We start from the raw sequence: 20,599 nt of genomic DNA, 5'->3' as shown, positions 1-20,599 counted from the left end.
CAGTTGTAGGTGTTGACACCATCCACGCAGGTACCACCATTCTTGCAGTTGTTGCCTGGACAGTCATTGATGTTCTCTTCACAGTTCTGGCCCGTGAACCCTGCACAGAGGAGACATCTACCATGATGCCACCAACCTACTGGCTGTGCCACTGCCTCAGCGCCCCGCCACCCCATCACCGATAGCAAGTTGCTCACTATTGGGTGCTGAATGTGCACCAGGTGCTCCCAGCCCGGCTTTGAAGCCAGCCGCCCAGTTTCATCCCCAGCCTCATCCGACCTCTGCCAGGGGTTCTGTTCTTCCATGCAGGTTTCCCTGCAAGGGTGCCACGGCCAGAGCTTGGCAAGCAGAGTTGGCTTCCTCCGCACAGGGCAGGTGGGGTGTCCCTGGCACGGGGTTCACCTGCCAAAGCCCCCGGCTCTGGAGACGCTTGCCCCAAGCAGTGGAGGATCCGGCTCCACAGCAAGTAGGATGAATCGCGTCTGCTCCCGTCAGGGCTTGCGGCACCCGGTGCTGAATCACCAGCTTTTAATTTTGCACATAAAGAGCCTCAGCAGCAGCGCTTCCCCCGGAGGGGGATCCCAGTCCCTGGCTGGGTGAACCACCGTCCCGTAGTGCCGTGCTGATCCCAGCCCAGCTGCTTGGGCTTGTGTTATCACCTCCACCTGATAGCATGGCACACACAGAAACCACGCTGCCCCCGGCCTCGCCCCACGGTCTGCAGCAGAAATGAAATGTCCAGGTCCTTCTCAGAGCATCTGACATGCCACCCTGTCCCCTCCACATCCCACCTGGGTTAAGAGCTGCATTTACTGTACATGAAATGTACCGTACAAAAGCCCTGACCCAGCCACCGTCAGGCGTCAGCCTTCACAGCCCACCCAGATGCTTGGGTCAGGATGGCAATGCCAACCCGTGGCAGCTCCCTATGGTCTTGGTGAGCACCTGCAGCTCCTCCAAAACCCCAAGGTGTCCTGCAGGTCCAGACCAGGCTGCTCCCCCACGCAGGCAGCTCATCACATCACCTCCACCTCCATGGGGAAGGCACTGGGTGCCCGGGCTCATTCTCTGTGGGACCCCAGACCCCTGCCCAGCTGTGGGTTCTCCCTTCGCTCCCTCCAAAGGGCCGTGATTTCTCCTCCCTCATAGCTCAGCCCCCTCACACGAGCAGCAGCAACAGCTATTTACGATTGCTGATAAAAGCCCAAGGCAGATAACGTTGATTTGTGCCTCGTTTTTTAGCAGCTGGTGTGAGACTGAACAGCAATAACTGGCAACATCCTAGATACCTGGATTAACTCATTTTGAACTATCCGAATGAGTAATTAGTATTGCAGTTACTTTAAACTCAGGGTTACATTCTACAGCGATGGCACGATAAAACAGCCGAGATTAGTTTAACTTGAAGAAACTCGGTAGGGCTAGGCCTCTCGGGGAATGAAAAGGGGACATTGTTTCAGGTCTGCTGTGCTGCATACCAGCGTATCAATCATCCTCTTATCATGAGAAATGGCCCCCAGTCCCTCCTGTCCCCACCCCAAGCCGATGCAGCTCCTGCAGCGAGCCATGCTGGATGGCGGAGGTGCCAAGGGACCCTCCCATCCCCCTGGAGCATCCAGCGTGAGGTGAACCAGCTCCTGCACCATGTAAATCTCCTGGAAGCAACCCACAAAGCCACAGATGGGCGTGCAAGCGCCGATCCCCCCTGCAGAAGGGATGCTCCCCCAGGGCCATACCTCACCCAGACGTACCCAACGCTTGGGCTGCTCCAGGGAAAGTGCCGTGTCAGCAGAACGGCAGGGCAGGGCTAGTGCCACTCCTCCTGCCCGCTCCACCTGCCCATCCCTGCGGCAATGCCGCTGTGCCGGGACAGGGCTCGGAGCTGCTCCTGCAGAGCATCGCCCCTGGGAGCTCCCGGCTGCACCGGCTCATCTTGGCCAAGGCCCTCAGACACATGGTCTGAATCTTGGGATTGTCCTGTGCTAGGGCAAGAGTTGGACTCGACGATCCTTGTGGGTCCCTTCCAACTCACAACATTTGATGCTTCTATTGATCCTAGCAGGAAAGGCTTCTTTCCCTGGAATCCTCAGTGCCTCACTGCCACTAAAGGTGGGAGCTTGGCTCCAGCCTGGGCAAGCAGGTGTGGAGGGGAAGCCAGAGATTCTGCAGCACCCTGTGTATTTTGAGTGGTTCATGAGTCTCCTGAGTTATTGCAGCCAAAAGCTTTGGGAAGGGGACTGAACCTCTAAGCCTGTGTCAGAGATCAAGCCCAGAGCCACCATGCTGCCTTGCAGGGATCATACACCTGTCCCTAGCACCGGGCTGTGCCAGCTGGGAGACACCATCCCCACCCCAACACCATGTCCCCAGCAGCTCTGGAGCACGAGCTGTGGTGGAGGGAGACCAGAGCTCCCCCTGGTAATGATGAGCACCACCTGGGGTGTAGAGCAGAGAAGCTGCCTACCCCGGGTCCTGAGGACCAGAGGAGATCAAAGCAATCCCATGAGAGACTTCTCCAGCAGCTCAGCACTGCCCACAGCTTCCTTCCAAGGGAGAGGGCGGATGTGTCCCCTCTGCATCTGCCACAGCCGGCTGAAACGGCACTCACCCCCCCGCAAACACAGCCTGCTCTGAGCGCGGGGCTGCATCGCACGGCAGAAGAAACTCAGCAATGTCATTGTCATTTCTCCAGCCGGTGCGGGGCCAGGGGGCCATGCTCAGCCCCTCCTGCTCCCTGCAGACCACTGCTCGAGGGCTGCAGCGAAAGGGCTCGCCAGGGTCAAGGGGCCCTTCTCTTCTTTCTTCCAGCACACAGGGTGCTGAGCTCCCAGGACAGGCTTCCTCCTGCAAGAGCCCTTCATTTCAGAGGCTGTAATTCAGCCAGGCTGCTCTGGCGCTTGCTGGAGGGAGCAGCAATGAGCATGGAGAGGGTCACCCTTCCCCAACTCCCTTTGCACTCGGAAACTTTCCAAAATAGCTATTCCGGGCTAATTATTCCATTCTGGAAGTGGATTAAGCTAAAGCGGAAAAAGGCACTCTTATTCTGGAATATGAGCATCCGCACAGGGGCCTCTGGTGAAACAGTTGTTTTGGAAGAGCTATTTTGGTGAATCACCAAGTATGAAAAGCCCCCAGATGACCTCTCTTCTTTGGGCTTCACTGCCCAACATCTTCCCAAGCACGTGTGGCACAGCGAGCCCGCAGCCCCTTGTTTTCGTCCCTCCCAGAGCCGTAACTCAGGGTAAGATGGGGTAATACTTGTTTATGGAGGGGGTAAAGGGGCTGCAAGAGGGTCCCTGGCCCACGCCCCCCTGCTCAGAGGCAGCCCCTTACCCGGCAGGCATGTGCAGTCGTAGGTGGTGTCTCCGATCTGGCGGCACGTTCCCCCGTTCTGGCAAGGCGAGGGGTTGCAGGGCACGTAGAGGTGCTCGCAGTTCTGCCCGGTGTATGCCGGCTTGCAGGAGCCCTGGTAGGGGCCCCCCCCGTTGGGGTTTTTTTTCCCGCCATTCTTGCAGACGGGTGGTGAGATGCTACACTCGTTCACGTCCTGCTTGCAGTTGGCCCCGTGGAAGCCGGCAGTGCAGCGGCAGACGTAGTGGGCTTCGAAGGGGACGCACTGGCCCCCGTTGGCACAGGGGTTGGAGGCACAGGGGTCAGCCTGCTGGCAGGTTTTGCCTGGGGAGGGCAAGGAGGGAGGATGAGGATGCAAACTGCAGCTCAGGCGCTTGGCAGAAGAGATCTTTGTGATCTAGAACTGTGCTCACAGGGGGTGCAACTCATTCCCCAAACTTCTGCCCTTGTAAAAGCCCCACCGGTGCAGGAGACTTGCCACCCACCCAGCCAGGGACCCTCCCAAGCCCCTGTTCCATTGTGGAGACACCTCTCCTTTCTCCCATCCCAGGAACAAGACAAAATCAGCAGCAGTATCCTCCTTCATCTGCGGGGCTTTTCCAGGAGCAACCCTTGGTGCAGGTTGCCCTTCTATACCCCCCCATCCAGGTCACTGCATGCCCGTACCCCGCGGTGGCACCGCCTCACCTGACCACCCCGGCGGGCAGCGGCACTTGTACTCGCTGAGTGTCAGCAGGTCACAGGTGCCTCCATTACGACAGGGGTTGCTGAGGCAGACGTTGTCGCGGGGCGTCAAGCAGAGCTCGTCGGTGAAGCCCAGGCGGCAGACACAAGTGTAGTCCACGGTGCTGCCGCGCACTGCTGGGATGCAGGTGCCGGCGTTCTTGCAGGGGGAGCTCAGGCAGGGGTTGGGCAACTGGCACCGCTCACCCACGTAGGCACTGCTACACCTGGAAGGGACAGGAAATAGCATCAGCGGGATTGTCCCCAAGGGGTTGGGGGCACCTGGCCACCTCAGGGATCATCTCCAGGAACACCTCCCCAACCCCGCACCGCATCCCAGCACATCATGTTTGGCAATTTCAAGGCTCTGCCCTGGCTGCTCTGGGCTGAGAAGAGGAAGATGAAAGAGGCGCCGAGAACAAAGGCGTCATTCCCCATCGAGGGGCCTGCACCGACTTGCAAAACCGCAGCCTCCAGCGCTGACGTCCTGTCCTGCTTCCCATCACAATGTGCTTTTTTTTCTCCCCCCAACTCACTGAAGAAGAAACCATGGACATGGTGTCATACTGGCACCCAACTCAGGGCACCTGCAGACCCCAAGGGAGAAGAAACCCGGCAGCGATCCATGGGGCTAAGCAGCACAGGGACAGCGTTGTGCCTCTGCCCGTACCAGGGTTCCTGCTCCATGACAGTGATTTTTATCCTCTCTCCATCCTGAGAAATCAGTCAAACATGATCAAACACAGGCTCAGCATTGGCCTGTAGTAGGTGGGACATGTTCCTGCTCCTCACAGCCAGCTGAGATCTTCCCTGAAGATATCCCTGCGCTAGAAGGTATGAACAGCCCCAGCTGCAGCATCCCTCTGCATGGGGGCCTGGAGAAAAGGTCCCCTGATGCAGTGACTGGTTCAACCATCTGTCACTGGTGGCCAACAGAGCTGGAGCAACTGCTTGCTGCAGGACAGGGTAGGTGACAAGGACACACTGCAAGGGCAAATCCCACCAGCCATCCTAGCAAGGCTGGGCAGGACATGGGGCCAGCAAAGGACCCCACAGAGCAGGGAGCTGTGCCCTGGGAAAGGGAGGAGAGAGCAAAGCTGCGCACAGAGAGACCGAGGGCACCTGGCATCCAAGGAAGATCCTGGGGACAAGGCCCTTCAGCATGTCCCCAGCACACACTCTCCTGTGCGGCATCTCTCCTAACACGTCTGCAACTTGACGTGCTGTGTGTGTGTGCTTCTCTGACTCACATTTCACTCCTGCAAAAAGGAGATTTTCTGCCCTGGCTGGGCTGCACTGAACAGCCACACAGGCAGAGCATGGGAGGACCAAGGCAACGCCGGCAGACTGCTGTCCCGCACCATGATGGCAATGCCACCGCAGCAGAGCAGGACATGCTGTGCTCTCGTGCCAGGCTGCTGGCTGCTATCAGAGGCTTTGAGAGCAGAAATAAATCTGGGAGAGGCTACACACATTGCCGTGAGCTTGGGTAAGGCAACCACAGCGAGAGAAGACAAAAGCACCCGGGCACCGGGGGACCATTCTCCCCGCCGTGCTTTGGCAAGTTGGGGCTTGGGGAACCCACGATGTGCTCGCATCTCTCGTCACCCAAGCTGGTGGGATCCTGTGTCCCTGATCCTCGTGCACAGCACCCAAGGCTCCCGTTGTGGGCAGCCCCCCGGGGCGAGCAGAAAGGGTCCTGGGGAACACTGCAGCCTGCAAACCCCAAAATGAGAACGTGGGGCTCCTCTGGTGAAGCACAACCAGCAAATCCCTCAACTGGCCCCAACCCAAAGCCACCATGCTTTGCCGCACCGTGCCTGCAATAGGACCACATTTTGGCCCTACTCTCCCTCTCCTCTTCCCCTATTTTTTTTTTTTCTTTTTTTTTTTTAACCCAATTCTGATTTCATTGTTGGGGATTGTGTGAGAATTTGTCAGGATTCGGAGACATTTTGAGTTAATGAGACGGCATTATCCAGGCCAAATGAAAAAGAAAATGTGTATAATAATAAATCAGGGCATCTGCTCGGCACACAAAGGGCGGCGGGGAGCAGGTGTGCATCCTAATGAGGCAGAGCAGCTGCCGGCGCCCTTTTCCGGCTCGCCGGCGGCTCCAAGCTCGGGGCGTCGTGGCCATGGGGTGACGGCACTTCTGGGTGGCTGCGCCACGGCCCCGCGTTGGGGAATGTGAGGGCTGGGGCCTGAGAGGGGCCATTGTGCGGTGCGGGGAGGTCGGCACAGGCACGCCGCCGGCAAAGCGCTCAAGTGTGCAGTCATCTGTTAAAAGCACTGCTCTCCCCCGCCTCCCCGCACCACACACGCTTTTTTTCTTAAAACAATCCTCCGGGCTTTCGTGGCGGCTGGTGGACAGAGAAGCGTCATAAGATTCTCCAATGGGAGAAAAAAGTGGAAAAAAATAAAAAAGGAATAAGAAAAAAAAAAATAAAAGATGCTGGACAAAGAGCGCGGGAACCACCAAGTGTGCGGAAACCACCACGGCACAGGCTCTTTTTTTTTGGGCAGATGGGAGCGGGAGGCGATGCTCTGCGTCCCCGAGCGGGAGGTGATGCTCTGCATCCCAGACCCAGCTGGGCAGCCGGCAGGACTATGGCTGGGATTGGGGTTCCTGTGCTGTGGGGTTTAAATGAGGCTGGGGTGAGGGGTGTGGAGCTGAAAGCCCTCCCACCCAATTAGTTTTCAGACCGTTTCCAATTTCAGTGCAGGCAAGTGATGGTCTGAGCTCATGGATGGGAAGCCAGAGCAGAGCCTGGGCATGGTTATTAGGCAGGAGGTTAATTAGTGATGGGAGAAACTCCCCTGGGGAACCCCTGCCCTAAGGCACAGGGGGCTGGGGCCAGTGGCTGTGCCCAGGTTGGGGGATGCTCCATGCCCAACTGGGCTGCCTGGGTGCTTTCCAGGCTTTTGCTTCAGGAAACCCCTCAAGTTTTATGGAGTTTGCAGATTTTTTTTTTAAAGGCTTTCTATTTGTTTGTTTTAAGAGCTGGTTTATGGACACAATCAGCTCACGAAGTGAGGAGGGTGTGGCAGAAGTGCTCAGCATGGGTTGGGGAAAAAAAAAAAAAGCAATACAACACAGGCACCCCTAAAATCCAGCAGTCACTACTATAACCCACGAGAATTTTGCATCACACAGAGTGGGGCTGTGCAGCACAGACCCACTGTGGATACCTGGAGATTCCCAAATCACCACCATGGCCGTGGCAGGGACGGGGACAGCCCTTGCATACCCACTGCACACACCAGCTCCCAGCTCGGGGAACCCTATCAAACTCCTCCCACGATTTCTAAGTCATTTCAGTTTCTTTTCAAGGTTTCAGGCCAAAAGGTCTCTGACAGCAGGGATATCACTATCATGACAGTGATAATGCTACTCAGTAAGAGCATGAAATGAGGACACTGGATGCTCCTCTGCTCACACAAGGCAGTGCCTGGGTTGTCCGTGGGCAACCTCACACCCAGTGGCTTCAACACCACTCCTGCATCATCTGTAGATGCTTCTGCACAGAAACGATGCTATTCCTGCCCACGTTTGCAACAAGTCTGAGAGGAGGCAGGGAAGAGCACAGCTGTAGACCAAAGCCATGGGATGAACTTCACTGTTTCCTCCCCACACAGATCGCGGAGCTCACTCAGCCAGAGACTCTGGAGCTGCTTTTAAAAGCCCAATGACTGCAATGGCTTTAGAGTCTTGGCTGCAGAGGAAAGCCTGCAGACAAGCCTCACATGCAAAGTGAGAGATCAAAAACCAGGTGAAGAATAAGACCAGTCCAAGACGCAGTTATTTTTCAGCTCTGCCAGCTCTGGAAAGGCTGGATTCATCAGAGCCAGGTTCAGCTCCCAGCTGTGCTGCAACCTCATCATGCGTCCACCTACTTCTCCAGGGGCTAAAAACCTCTCCTAAAGTTCAGCCCAGGGAGCTAAGCTTTATTTTCTGTAAAAAACATATCGGCGGGTGGTGGCGTCAGGGCTCCCAGGTGAGCAGACGTGGATGATGCGACACCCCCGCGGGCTCAGCCAGGAGAAGATCACCCTGTGGTTTTTCCTTTAGCATTTCCCAAGCAAGGGCTACCCAAACCAAACCCCAAGCAGCTTATGGAAATTAGCATAAGAGACATTAAAGCTGTGCTTTAATTACAGATATATGCGTTGGCAGAGCACAGGGAGGGTGCTCCAGGATCAAAACAGCTCAAAAGGGCCATTAGAATCCAGCTTTGAGGCGGTGAAAGGCAGCCAAGCTCCCCAGGGTCCTGAGGAGCCTCCACAAAATCCCTAGAGAGGCCAGTGTGGCTGCACTCCCAGCCCCACGTGTGACGCACGCCCCGTTCCCAAACCAAGCAGGAACAGCTAAAAATACCGATGTCTCTCCCTCCTCTGAGCACGCAGCTGAGAAACATTTCCATTGACTCATCAAACCTGCTGAAGGGGCATCAAACGCTCCAGCCATGACCCACCTCACTGCGTTAGATGATGACAGAGGGTGACAGCATCCCAACCCCGGTGATGGCCAAGCCCTGCTCCAATGCATGATGCTTCCTCTCCCAGCACTGTGCCAGCACAAGGAGCAAGTCAGGGCGGACAGTCTCACAAGTTTTCATTTCTAGGATATTTGTTACATGACCTAACCAAGGGACCGGAGCCGTCACCAAAGCACCAAGCAGGACAAGGGACAGTGATGCAGCAGCTGGTGCCCATCCCTGTGGATGGGGATGCTGCGTATGCTCCTCACAGGTACAAACATGCTGATTTACACCCCTTACCATCCATCCCAGTGGATGGCTTTTTGTTGTGGGGGGTCAGGCAGAGGCTGGGGGCTGCATTCCCATGACACTGCGCTGTGACACGGCTTTCCCCTCCATGCTGGCCCTGAGCAAGGGCCCGGAGAGCAAAATGCTGGGGGGTGGGAGGGAAGACACAATTAATAATGCACTGAGCTCCCGGCCCATAAATCTCCAGCACGATTCACGGGCAATGTGAAGGGTGACGGAGAAGGTCTTGTCCAAGGTCAGACAGTGAGTCCCAGGGGATGCTCTGGGAACGGGAACAGCAGCCCCAAATTCCCACCCCGCTCCCAGCGGCAAACCCAGGCCAAGTCTGGATCTGCTCAGCACGGGCACGTGCACTTGTTGTGTCTGCTGCACATCCTTAACAAGTTACAAACAACAGCCCAACGCTGCAGTTATTTCAGCAGAGCTCCAGAAAAACTCGGCAGATCATATAATCAAAAGCATGAACAAAGCCATAGAAATATCAGAGAGCCAACAAGCTCTGCTGCCACACCGCTGCCCTAGCTTTGCACTGCACATGTGCTTGCCTGGGCACTGACACTTCCAGCACCCTGTCACCCCGTGAGCAGCACCGACAGAATTGGGGTGTCCATCCCACCCCAGCCCCCCGCCAGCCTGTGGTCCCCATGCTGGGTGCTCCATGCGTGCAGCTCCACGCGCACTGCCCGTCCTTTGTTCACTCCCTCCCCTCTCACGGCGCGCAAGGCTTTTCCTCCAACCCACCAGCAACAGGTTTTGTGCCTCCGCAGCAATGCGGGCACTGAAAGCATCCCGAGGCAGATGTTTCTGTGACCTCTGACCCAAGACTAATTCAAGAGTTTTGCTGTTTTCCTTTCTACACTAAGCTGCCATCTGCCACGGCCGGCACAGATGACACCCAGGCGCTCCCGCAGCCCACCCCGGCACGGCTCCCGCATGGCAGCACGGGGGCTTTGTTCAAATTTGGGATGTGTCAGTCCCACACAAGCACAGCCCGGGGGCTGGGGAGTGTTTAAGAAGGGTTGGGTGTGTAGGGGATGCCCCAGATGTGGGGGGCTCAGCCCACACTGGTCCGCAGCTGAGAACTGCCACACTCACATCACCCACTGCTCTCCTGCCCAGCCCTAGGGCGTCCTCTGTGGCAGGGCTGGAGGTAAAAACCCACCTTGGGCTTAAAAAGTACAAAAGAAGCCAACAAGCAAAATGAAAAGTAGGTGTAAGCTGGAGCACGGCCACCGGACATGCAGGGGCTGTCCCTCATCCCCATGCCACGTAGGTCCATGGGGCAGCCCCACACTGCGGGAGGGGACAAGGGGTGGGCAGGGAGCCCCATTCCAGCTGTCAGCCCCGCGTCCAGGCTGCTGCTTATCTGCACTGCTATCACATAACCTCTTCCTCACCCTCATCTGCTGGAAGCATAAATGGCCGCGGTTGTTTTCCCCAAGGTACGAGCACTGTGGGAAAGCCAAGGAGGGGACACTCAGATCGTCACTGAAGTCTCATTTTCGGGGGAATTGAGACTAACAGGCTCAGGAGAGTCCCCGCTGCCTCCGGAGCAGCAGCAAACCCCAGCACTGGGTGAAGGGTCCCCTTTTTTGTCCCCCCTGCCAAGGGGAGCAGCCCCCACCTCAACACTTGTCCCCAGGGGCTACGGGGGATGCTGCTCTCTGCTTTGCAGCACCTGTGGCCTGAAGCAGCCATTCCAGCCCAGACGTCCTCCCTGTGCCCCAGAGTCCCTGGCAGAGCCACCCCAGTGCAGAGGTGGTTCAGAAACCATGACCAAGACCTCACATGGTGCAGAGGGTCCCCACCAAGGGACCATCACACCCATAGAGCCCGCTGCAACACTGTGTGACTGAGCGGATGCCTGTGCCAGCGCAGCCCGGACCCAGCAGAGCCAAGCAAGCGGCCAAACATGAGCAGGACACTTGGATTTCATGTGTTTGCTGGCAACACCTGAAGGAAGGAGAAATAACCAGCAGGAGAGTCTCCTGTAGCTGCACACACGACCACAGCCACCGCACGCCGCTCCCAGACGCAGAGTGGTGACACGACCCTACCCCATCGTCCCCACACCTCTTGGGGTAACCGTCATCCTTGGGCTTATGAACGGGAACCACAACTGCCTGCTCGCACACCTCGCCCTGCACAACCCCAGCAGCTGCAGACGCCGGGCGTTGAGCTTGTTCTCCATCAGGCACAAGAGTCACTTTTCCAGTTGTGCTGGTGGCTTCCCGCCTGGCACAGCCTGACAGCAACACCCCAGCTTTCTCCTGAAGTTACACCCTTCCCCCTAAGACATGTTTGCTCCATGCCAGCCCGCAGGACCTTGATCTCCTCCAGCTCTGATCCAACCAGTGCTCTGCATACGGCTCTGCATCACTGAGAGGAGAGACCTGCTTCTTACTCCATCTTTCCATTCCATCTTATTCCATTCATCCTTATTCCACTGCTTCCCCACGAACCTCTTCCGAGTTCCTGCACGGATCATCACCAGGGACTGCAGGTGCATACAACAGTCTATGGGATGGCTTCCCCACAGCATCTGCCCACCTCGGAAACACGCCACCAAGCGTGGGAGCACACTCCAGAGCCAAGGGAAAGGCAGACACACCTGGAAAATGGTCCTGCTGGGAAAGCAGAGCTCAGCACCCTGTGCTTGGGTCCCATCTCCTGCTCAGCTCCTGTCCTGGCATCACCACCCTGCTCGGGGTGGCACAGCACCCCTGGAGCCAGCTGAAGGAAGATGGGTGCACAGAGACAAGGAACACTTTTGGACGCTGCCCTGACCTCCCTGGGGCACATGAGGCCACAGATGCTCCCTCCTGCCCTGGCAGCTGGGGGCTTGAGCCCCCTCCCAGCAGCAGGCACAGCCAGGCTCACCACATATCTCACCTGCAGCTTCGCTCCGTGGTTCCTGGCAAACACATCCGTTAAGAAAACCAAAGGTTTCACCACGGTTCCCAGGAGAGCCAAGGCAGAGAGGGCAGAGCTGCCCAGCTCTCCCTCACCCATGTGGGTCACCCAACCAGGAGACGCACCCCAAAGCTCCTGCCTGCCCTGCCGCGCTCCCCCGGCGCCAGCACGGCCCCACAAAACATCTCCAGCAGCCACAATGCAGCTCCCAGCACCAAAAACCAGCGTTATACCAAACCAGTGGTTTTTTTATGAAGTCCCATCCAGGCCCTGCTTTATTAAACACTCTGGGACACCAGCATGGGAAAAAAAAAGAGTTTCACACAGGGAGGATGGTTGGCAAAGCAGTAGGTTACTTCGAGTGACATCAGGTTAATAAAGCAAGAGGAGATCTCCAGTCTTGTTTAATTAAAAAAAAGCAAACTGCAATCCAAAGTCTTTGATGTGTTTTGGTTTTTTTTTTTTGTTCCATTTCATTTTTGACCTAGCCCAAGCCATCTAATTGAGATTTTAAGACCCAGACTTTCATCTGGAGAGAAACTAAAGGAATTCCCAAAGCTGGATATACTCATGGACAAGAACAGGGAAAAACATGCTAGAGCCCTGTTCCTCCTACCAGTGTGAAAGGGAAAGGAAAAAAAAAAAAAAGGCTTTGTTTCTTAAGCAGACATTAGTCAAGACAGTTTGGGAATCAAAGTTCCCATTGTAATGAAAAACAATATAATCCCATTACTAAGCAAAGTGGCCAGGCTATTCACCGGGTGGTAACCAGCTACCTGGGAAGGAGCTGCTGTTCAATGGAGCTTCATTCACAATAAACATGAAAGATGTCGAAGGAAGAGACCAAGACAAAACTCGCCTCGTTCCCACCCTCAACAATGGCTGCTATGAAATATTTTTTTTCCCCAGTTGATGTTTTTTATATCCTCTGCCGGTGTAAATCCACACATCCCCACTGTTTGCTGGAGCAAGCTGCCCTGTGCTGAGCTCTGCTCTCCTCACTCATTCCCATCCCTGCTCCTTCTCTTGGAGGAGTTAATTTAGAAGGTGACCATGAAGGATGTGATTCCAGCTGAGGATCCCCAAGGAACACAATCTGGGCTGAGGCTGGCAAATGGTCCCTCTGCCCACCCATAAAGACCATTGAATTACCCAGCTCTTCTTTTCCTCCATGGTGCTTCCCAGCAGCTCCGGCATTCGAGCACCCGCTGCAACTGCTCCCTGTTTCGATTTTCCATTTCTAACCATTTTCCCTTTAAAAATGTTTTATTCTAAGTCAGCTGAAGGAAAAGTCAGAATTTGGGGGAGATGAGGAATTTCTACCTCCCCAGGCCACCCGCCAGCCCAGCACTGCTGGTGCCCGAGGCCACTCTCCCTTCCCCATCCCTTTTGGGGTAAATGCCCATTTTTACCCGCTCTGGACCCAGTGCTGCCCACACTTGCTGCCTGTGCAGGGCAAATCCAGGCTGCCTTGCTCCTAGGAGCTCTGACACACATGCAGTGCCAGTGTCACCATCTCACTAAGCAATGATGAACTCTCTTACAGTTTTTTTTCCTTTTCTCCCTCAAACCAAGTTTTGGCTAAACACTGCGCTGCCCTAGAGCCAAATATGGAAAACTCCCACCCGGGACATGCGTGACCCCACCATCCCACTCTTCTAAATCCTGAACATAAAACCTGAGATTAGGATCTGAACAGCCACTAAGAGTTTAAACAAGCTATATTTAGCTCCGATATTTATAAACAGGAGGAGAAGGGGCTTTGCAGAGCACACGGATGCCCCAGCAGCACAAACCCTACCGAAAGCCAGAGCCAATTTGTGCCGGGGCTGTTTCGGTGAGCGGGAAAAGATGGCAACAGCCAGACAGCGATGGATCCAGCTCTTCCCAACCTCACAGCCACAAAGCTGCTGGTTTCTCTTTGCAAGCAAAGCAAAGCTCCCAAAAATAGTTATTGGTAAGAAAAACCTTGCCCTCTTGGAAAACATGGCCTGGGGGATGTAAAGCACCTCTGAGCAGACGGGTATCTGCTCCCGGGATCTGTATCCCAGGATTTCTGTTGCTGCTGAGTTTAACCAGGGAAACGGCGAGGGAGGGAGGGAAGACTCTGCCTCCGACACCTTTTGCCAGCAGAAATCCCTGTGTCAACATGACGCCCTCGCCGAGGGAGCGGGGACAATGGTGACGGCTCTGCCCTCCATCCGCAGCCCACATTCCTGCCCCCTCCCCTGGAAACCCCCCTTTTGTGGGGAGCAGCAGGCCCTGTGAAAGGGCCGTCTGTCGCCCTGCCTTTTGACTTGGAGGTCTGTGTCTAACATTTTAATAGGGGCTGGGGAGAGCTCCCCCCCTTCTCCCAGGCCGTCCCACCATGGGGTCACTCTCCCAGCCCATCCCAAAGCCAGTGCGCGGGGCTTTGGGTGCGAGGGTGGGAGCTGGTGGTGTTGGGTGTCCCGCTGTTGACAGTCACGTTCCTCCACCTGCTCCAAGAGGAGCTACTCCCTGGGTTAAGGGGCTGTGAGTGCCTTTGGGAGGGTCTTTTTCTGATCCCCCAGCACAAGGATGCACTGGTGGGGTAGGAGCGCTGGGGACATGCTCTCCTCCGTGGCTGCTCATCAATGGTAGATAATTGTCATTTTAAAATAACCCACTGTCCGCTCACAAACACTCAGCCCCTCAGCCAGTGATGCTGGTGGGAAGTGTATGGTCCTTGGGGTCCCTATTGCCTCACTGACACCAGCTCTTTTGGCATGGGGACATGGGACAGAGCAGTCGACAAAGTGAAGACCCTTCTTTGGTTACTCCCCTCACTGACAGTCGTGGCGGACACAGCATCACATCACACCAAGAGCTCTGGAGGAGGATGAGGAGGAATCAGCAGCAGGAGGCAAGGCTCAGCTCTGCTGCCCCAGCCCTTGCAAGACCCTGGGACTGATCCTGCCCAGCCCTGGAGGTTCATGCAAAGCCTGGCACCACTGCTCTCAGCTACACCAACTTTAGATCAATCCCAAAGCAACAGGCTGCCCAGCCTGGCAGTGGTCCCCCCAGCACCCAGCCCTCCCAGCCCACCACCACCCAGCTGCTTGCCTGCAGGGTGCCCCTTCTATTAAATAAGGGCAATGTTATAGCATCATTAAAACTTAATAAATCCATTTCCTATATAAATACCATTAAATTCAGATTTTGGGGAAGGGAATTAGGGTGAAAACTTGTTAAAAGAAAATGACTTCTGAGCAAATAAATTTTTGCAACTTGACTGAGCGTGAAAGTTTCCCATTAAAATGCAACTCCGCTCCCTTTGCTGGAAATGTGCAAGAGCCTAATAACCAGGGCCTAAACATTAACTCTTTAACCGACTTGTCCAATATTAACTCCAGACTGCCATGGGGGAAGGGGAGGACGTGATGGGTGAAAGCTTAAAGCAGACATTAATTACTGCTGTGCGAGGGAAGCACACCCAGAGCGCACACCGCTCAGATCTCACCGACATCAGGCTCTCGACAGCCCTTTGCAGACACAGACATGGGACATCACCAGCAAGAACCCCACTGCCCCATCCGTTGAACTAGATGATGATGGCAGGTCCCTTCCAACTGAGAATATTCTATTCTGGGGCAGGGCTCTCCATATGGCCGAGCTAAACGTCTCCCTCCCAACCCCTCACATAGGCTTTAGTCATGGTCCTGATCCAGCACCTCTCACATCAAGCTCTGCATTTACCATCAGGCATCTCCATCATCTAATCCACCTCCACCAGGGATACTGAGGCACCAAGCAGACCTCACTTGAGGTATGTGGAAACCCTGACATCAGACCCCTGCCCATGGGCTACTCGCCAAGGCGAGGAGGTGAGAGGAGGTGACAAACCGCTGGACAGGCATTAGAGCTGTAGACAAAAGTGCTGCAATGGGTCTTGGTGTTGCCACGCACTGAGGAAGGCAGAGTCCACACAAGGGCACACAAGTCTGAACGGGCATCGGCACACCTTGGCCAGATGGCCTGCTGGAAGCAGCGCTGAGCAGATCTAGCAGCAAGACTCAGATGTCAAAGTAAAGACTGGTGTGTCCCCAGGTGGGCATCTCTAACCATCCTGGGGCTTGCCGAGTGGGCAGATGGGAGCTGCCATGGTCTGGTGTCACTAAGACCTAGCAGGGTGCTGCAAAGACTTCAACATCACACACGACAGATGTACAGAGACAGTTGAGCTATTAAGTCCAGCTGGGGCTTCCTTAGCCCTTGAGAGCCCTGGTTCTGCAACCCTGATCAGACCCTGTTGATGGAAGTGGGGACAAAGCGGGGCCCTGACCCTCACATGATGCCTCCACGTTCAGACACCCAAGAAGCAAATACACAATGTGCCCCCCTCAACACCAGAGTAGCATTTCTAGGCTTATTCCAGATCTTTAGCCGATGCGAGTAGCTGCAGTTTTACCCCAGACCAAAGCACAAGCACAGCCCTGGGCTGGTGAGTGCCCAATGCAACGCCCATGGTCACGAGTCTTCAGGATGGTGGTAACACTGACCCACCACTGTTGCTACCTGTTGAGGCCAATGCCAAAGACCCTGGCACCACAGGATGGAGCCATTCCATGGACAGACAGACTGGGAAAGCTGGGATGCCTCCTCCCCACAGCAAATCCAGGCTCATGAGGACACCATGCAGCAGGGCAGCTTCAAGGACCAGCAAGATTTTGGCACAGCCACTTCCAGGTGCTGAGGCTCAACGGTGTGTGCCAAGAGCATGCAATGCCATGAGAAGACCATTTGGAAAGCATCTGGAATCACCCCAAACCTTCACCTCCAGCCTGATGGCTCCACAGCCCCAATACATGGTCTAAAACCTTCACCTGGAGTTTGACAACACGTTAACCACGGAGAAGTCTCCAACCAGATCCAGAGCTTACCAGCTCTCAGTAACTGTACCCCGAGGCTACTCCCTCGTTAAACACACTGATGCTCTATAAATTTCACATTCCACTCATGTACACACACCGTTACCATTCGGGACACCTACCAACACGAGCAAAACAAGGGTCAGCACACCTCCAGGCCTGGAAAGAGTAGGTTAATTTCCAGACAATGTTATTTTAAAACTTGCTAACTGCCTGCTGATTATGTTATCTGAGCCCTTAATTGGTGAATAGTTTGGTCTTGCCGTGACTTATACATGTCTCCCTCATGCTACATACAAGAAACCGTAACAGCCTTGGAGGTAAGACCAGGGTATGCAATATCAGCTGGAACAAATAGACGTATCGTGGCTTCCAGCAGGTAGGAAGAGAGCGAGTCAGGTGGTTGAGATGGAAGACATCTTGGTGGAATAAAGTGTACCCGATACAACAAAGCAAGCGACCTCCAGAAGCTGTTCACGGAGCCGAGTCCCGCGCACTGCATCACACCACGGGATCACACAATTAACAGCTGCAAGTACCTGGTGGGGAACAGCCCCTCTGATCCCAGGTGGTGATCACCGTCTCCTCTGCATCCTGGGGACCCCCTGCACAAATTCATCTCAGCAGGCATCACCCCATCTCTCCTGCTCATCTCCATGCTGCAGGTACTGCTGAAGGACCTACTGAGATATCTTGTCTTGAATGTGACCCATGCTGGCCCCTGCCCAAACACAGTACAACCCTCTGATCATCACAAGTATTCAAGTCATGAGAAAAATCAAGCAAAAAACCTCAGACCAACCAATAAAATCCTAAGGCAAGATAGCAGAAGTCAGTGGGACCACCCGAGACAACTGATAACCATCGAGATGCTTTGCAGACAGGAGAAATGTAAACAGAGATTCTTCTAGAAAAGAGCTAAAAAATCCCACTGCGGTCCTGGTGACCTCACCAGCTGGGCTTCTCAGCTAAGCTTCTCTTCCACTGGAATCTGCAACAGGTGACGCTTTTGTATTTTTAATCTACCCTCTTACCCATTTCCACCTTGTTCTTTCCGAGAATGAGATCAGACTCGAAAGAGCCATCAAGAGTTCTCAACATGGCTGAATCACCGCTCGTCTACTTCTTTAAGAGCTTCCTCTGGTTGATTGTTCAACACTCCACCCTCTTCCTCTCTAGCACGGAGACTGCATTTTTTCTTTGTTATTATTTCATGGAAATAACGTTGGGTTAAAGCACATGAGAAAAAACCAAACCAGAAGGAAACTTCCGCCCTTTACAATGAGATAACAATGACTGAGCAGTTGAATAACTTGAAGGGCACAGAAGAGCTGCAGGGCTCAGATCACTCTTCTGTCTTCCTGGTTGTCTCCTGAAAGAGTTTTGAGCTAAAATAATCATCTCTTGCCACTACGGTCCGCCTCTGAAAGCTTCATCCAAGGTTTCTGGCCCACTGCCCATGGAAGCTGGTGGTGGCAACGGGCACCAGCTCAGGAGCCATCGTCCTGACTGAACTACAACGCCGCGCTGATTCATAAACAGAGGAAGTACTTTAGCAAACTGACTTTTCCCCCTTTTCAGCACGAACCTAGTGATTAATTTAACTTATTCTTTTCCTTTGCCGTCTACTTGGCTTCGCTGGGCAAGAGTATGACAACCCAGACACAGCTCCTCTGACTTTAATGGTGAAAGGCTGGTGGAGCGGGGTTTGAAACTCAGCCCTCTTTCATGCCATCTGCTTTTAACTAACGGAGCAAGGGAGGTCCTGGGAATAAATGTCACATGGCACAGCAATCTAAAATCAGCCCTGCTCATTCGCAGGGATGCCAGTCAAAACTACGGTTATCCAACAGTCTAATTAGGAGCTATCACTAGAAGTCAAAACGATCTTTTGGAAAACCTTCTCATTTTGTCTGGGAAAATGCCTTAGTCAAAGTCGAGTGCCTTTTTTGGAAAGCCACAGCTCCCCAGTGCCGTGAAACCACACGTCAAACACCGCAGCAGCCACCATCTGCTCATCTGAGCCCTCCACAGACTGGACCTTCTAAAGCTCCAGATCTGGTGCAAGTGCCATGAGTGGGACAGAAACACTCCACGCCTTCAGCCAGGGTCTGTGCAAGATGCACGAAACTCTGTTGCTGTTCTTCCAACACTGAGAGACCTGGCTAACCCTGCCAAGATGGAAAGCAGCTCCAAAGGCGGCTTAATTAGGCCACTTCTGTCGCGAGCCCTCCAGACGATCAAATGCTCAGTCCTCCCCATTCAATTAAAGCCCTGCATGCCCCGGGCTGCCTGGCAAAGGGACAAGCAAGATAAGGCACCTGGAGTTTCACAAACTATCACTGTAAAATAATAAAGACAGAGAAAGCTCCTCGTCTGGCATTGGCGATTCCCTTTCCGTAACAGGGCTGATAACTGGGTTTTTTGGTGTTATCAGAGTCGTCTTCACGTAACCCACCTACCTCTCTCCCGCCACAAACGCTAGGACACTTGTCCGCTGGAGTAGCGTCTCCCTCGTACGCTATTTATTTCACTCCACTTTCTAATTGGATTTGTAGGGGCAGTACAATGGGGCTTTATGGCCAAACTTTGTTAAGTGCCAGGCCGAGCGGAGATGTGGCCAGCAGCCAAAATGGTGCATTTCACGCAGGCGCCAAAGGGCAGTGCCAAGCTTTCCTGCGTCTGGTATCTGTGTTCTTGGCTCTGCTTTGTTTAAGAAGCTTGGAAGCAAAACTCCTCGTAAAGAGATATTCAAATAAGCAAAAAACCCAGGATTTTGTGAGCTGCTATCAGATAAAGTCGAAAGTTGCACCTACTCCAATCTGGCAGGATCTCTAATATCTGTTCCATCGCCCACGGAGCGTAACCCACGCGGGATAAAAGCTTTTAACATACACCTTGGTTTCCTGCAAAAAATAACTCTCTTGCATTTGCAAAGCCATCCCGGTGTCTACAGCCAAGAGAGAGGCGGCTACTCACAGCTAGCAATGAAGAAGTTCTTTAAAGTTAACTTTTTCTCTTAAAAAAAACCCCAGCCCAAGCCTACTTTTGGAGGCTTCTCCTCCAAATAAAACGCGCACACATCAGATCTAATTAGATTCCATCACCATCTGCACATGAAATGTAAATCAGGAGTTGCACAGACTTAAGAAAAAAAGGGAAGAATGACCACAAGGAAAAGGAGGGGTGTAAGGTTGGGGAGGGGGTGGAGGGTTGGGCATTCTGGGAAGCCATACATGATTAGTCACACAGCATTAATCTGCCTCCCTTAACAATAGCTGCCGAATTTCGACCGAATCCCAGCTGTCGCTCTTTGAATGAAAGAAAACAAGATTTAGAGCGTCAAGCGTTGGTAAGGGCTTCTGTGCAAAAAAAAGTGGCGTGCATTCATTAGTGGCTCACAAAGGGACCCAGCCTTTGTCCATTAAATTGCTCATGTGCCTGATTGATTTGCTGATTTATTTGCACCAAAGGGTTGGGGGGCTCAGCTTGGAGAAGGGGGTGGGAGGTGCCCAACTACTGGACAGAGTAACGGCACCCAGGCGGATTTGCAAAAAAGCAACACACATTGTCAAGGGAAACTGCCATTCAACAGGTTGGGATTGGAAATGCCTTCAGGTTCCTCCGCCGAGGACTTCCTATTTGGAAATTTGGGGTGGGTGGGAACGTCTCCCCGCCTGCTCTCAGCTCAGGCCATGTTCAACAGGCAGAGGGGAAATCTGGCCGGAAAACAGAGCCTTGCCCATTCACATTTCTTTTATGGAATAGTTTTAAAAAGGGAGCTGGAGTTTTATTCATTTCTCTTGGTTATTGTTCCCTGGGAGCCTGGAGTGAATCGGCCATCTCTGCGGTGGGTCGGTTGGTCCTTCAAAGAGTACCAACGCTTTACACATCCGTTTCCCCACAACCGGCTTGGAGAAAGCTCCTGCCCTG

At 54.1% G+C, this 20,599-nt stretch overlaps 1 protein-coding gene across 1 annotated transcript in view; it reads right to left on the bottom strand.

Annotated features, from left to right (window-relative positions):
* The window catches only part of LOC104527587 (neurogenic locus notch homolog protein 1-like), a gene marked incomplete at both ends in the record, with an annotated part of 23,505 nt that overhangs the window by 2,236 nt on the left and 670 nt on the right, over positions 1–20,599 (bottom strand). Inside the window, 3 exons of the mRNA XM_029085806.1 lie at positions 2–100; positions 3,334–3,675; positions 4,039–4,301. Of these exons, the coding sequence (XP_028941639.1) occupies positions 2–100; positions 3,334–3,675; positions 4,039–4,301 (704 nt within the window). The remainder of the gene's footprint in view (position 1; positions 101–3,333; positions 3,676–4,038; positions 4,302–20,599) is intronic.

This window comes from Antrostomus carolinensis, unplaced genomic scaffold (assembly GCF_000700745.2).
Source record: "Antrostomus carolinensis isolate BGI_N321 unplaced genomic scaffold, ASM70074v2 scaffold26867, whole genome shotgun sequence".
NCBI lineage: Eukaryota > Metazoa > Chordata > Aves > Caprimulgiformes > Caprimulgidae > Antrostomus > Antrostomus carolinensis.
The sequence above is the reverse complement of the archived record's forward strand: the minus strand, read 5'-3'. Positions and strand labels throughout refer to the sequence as shown.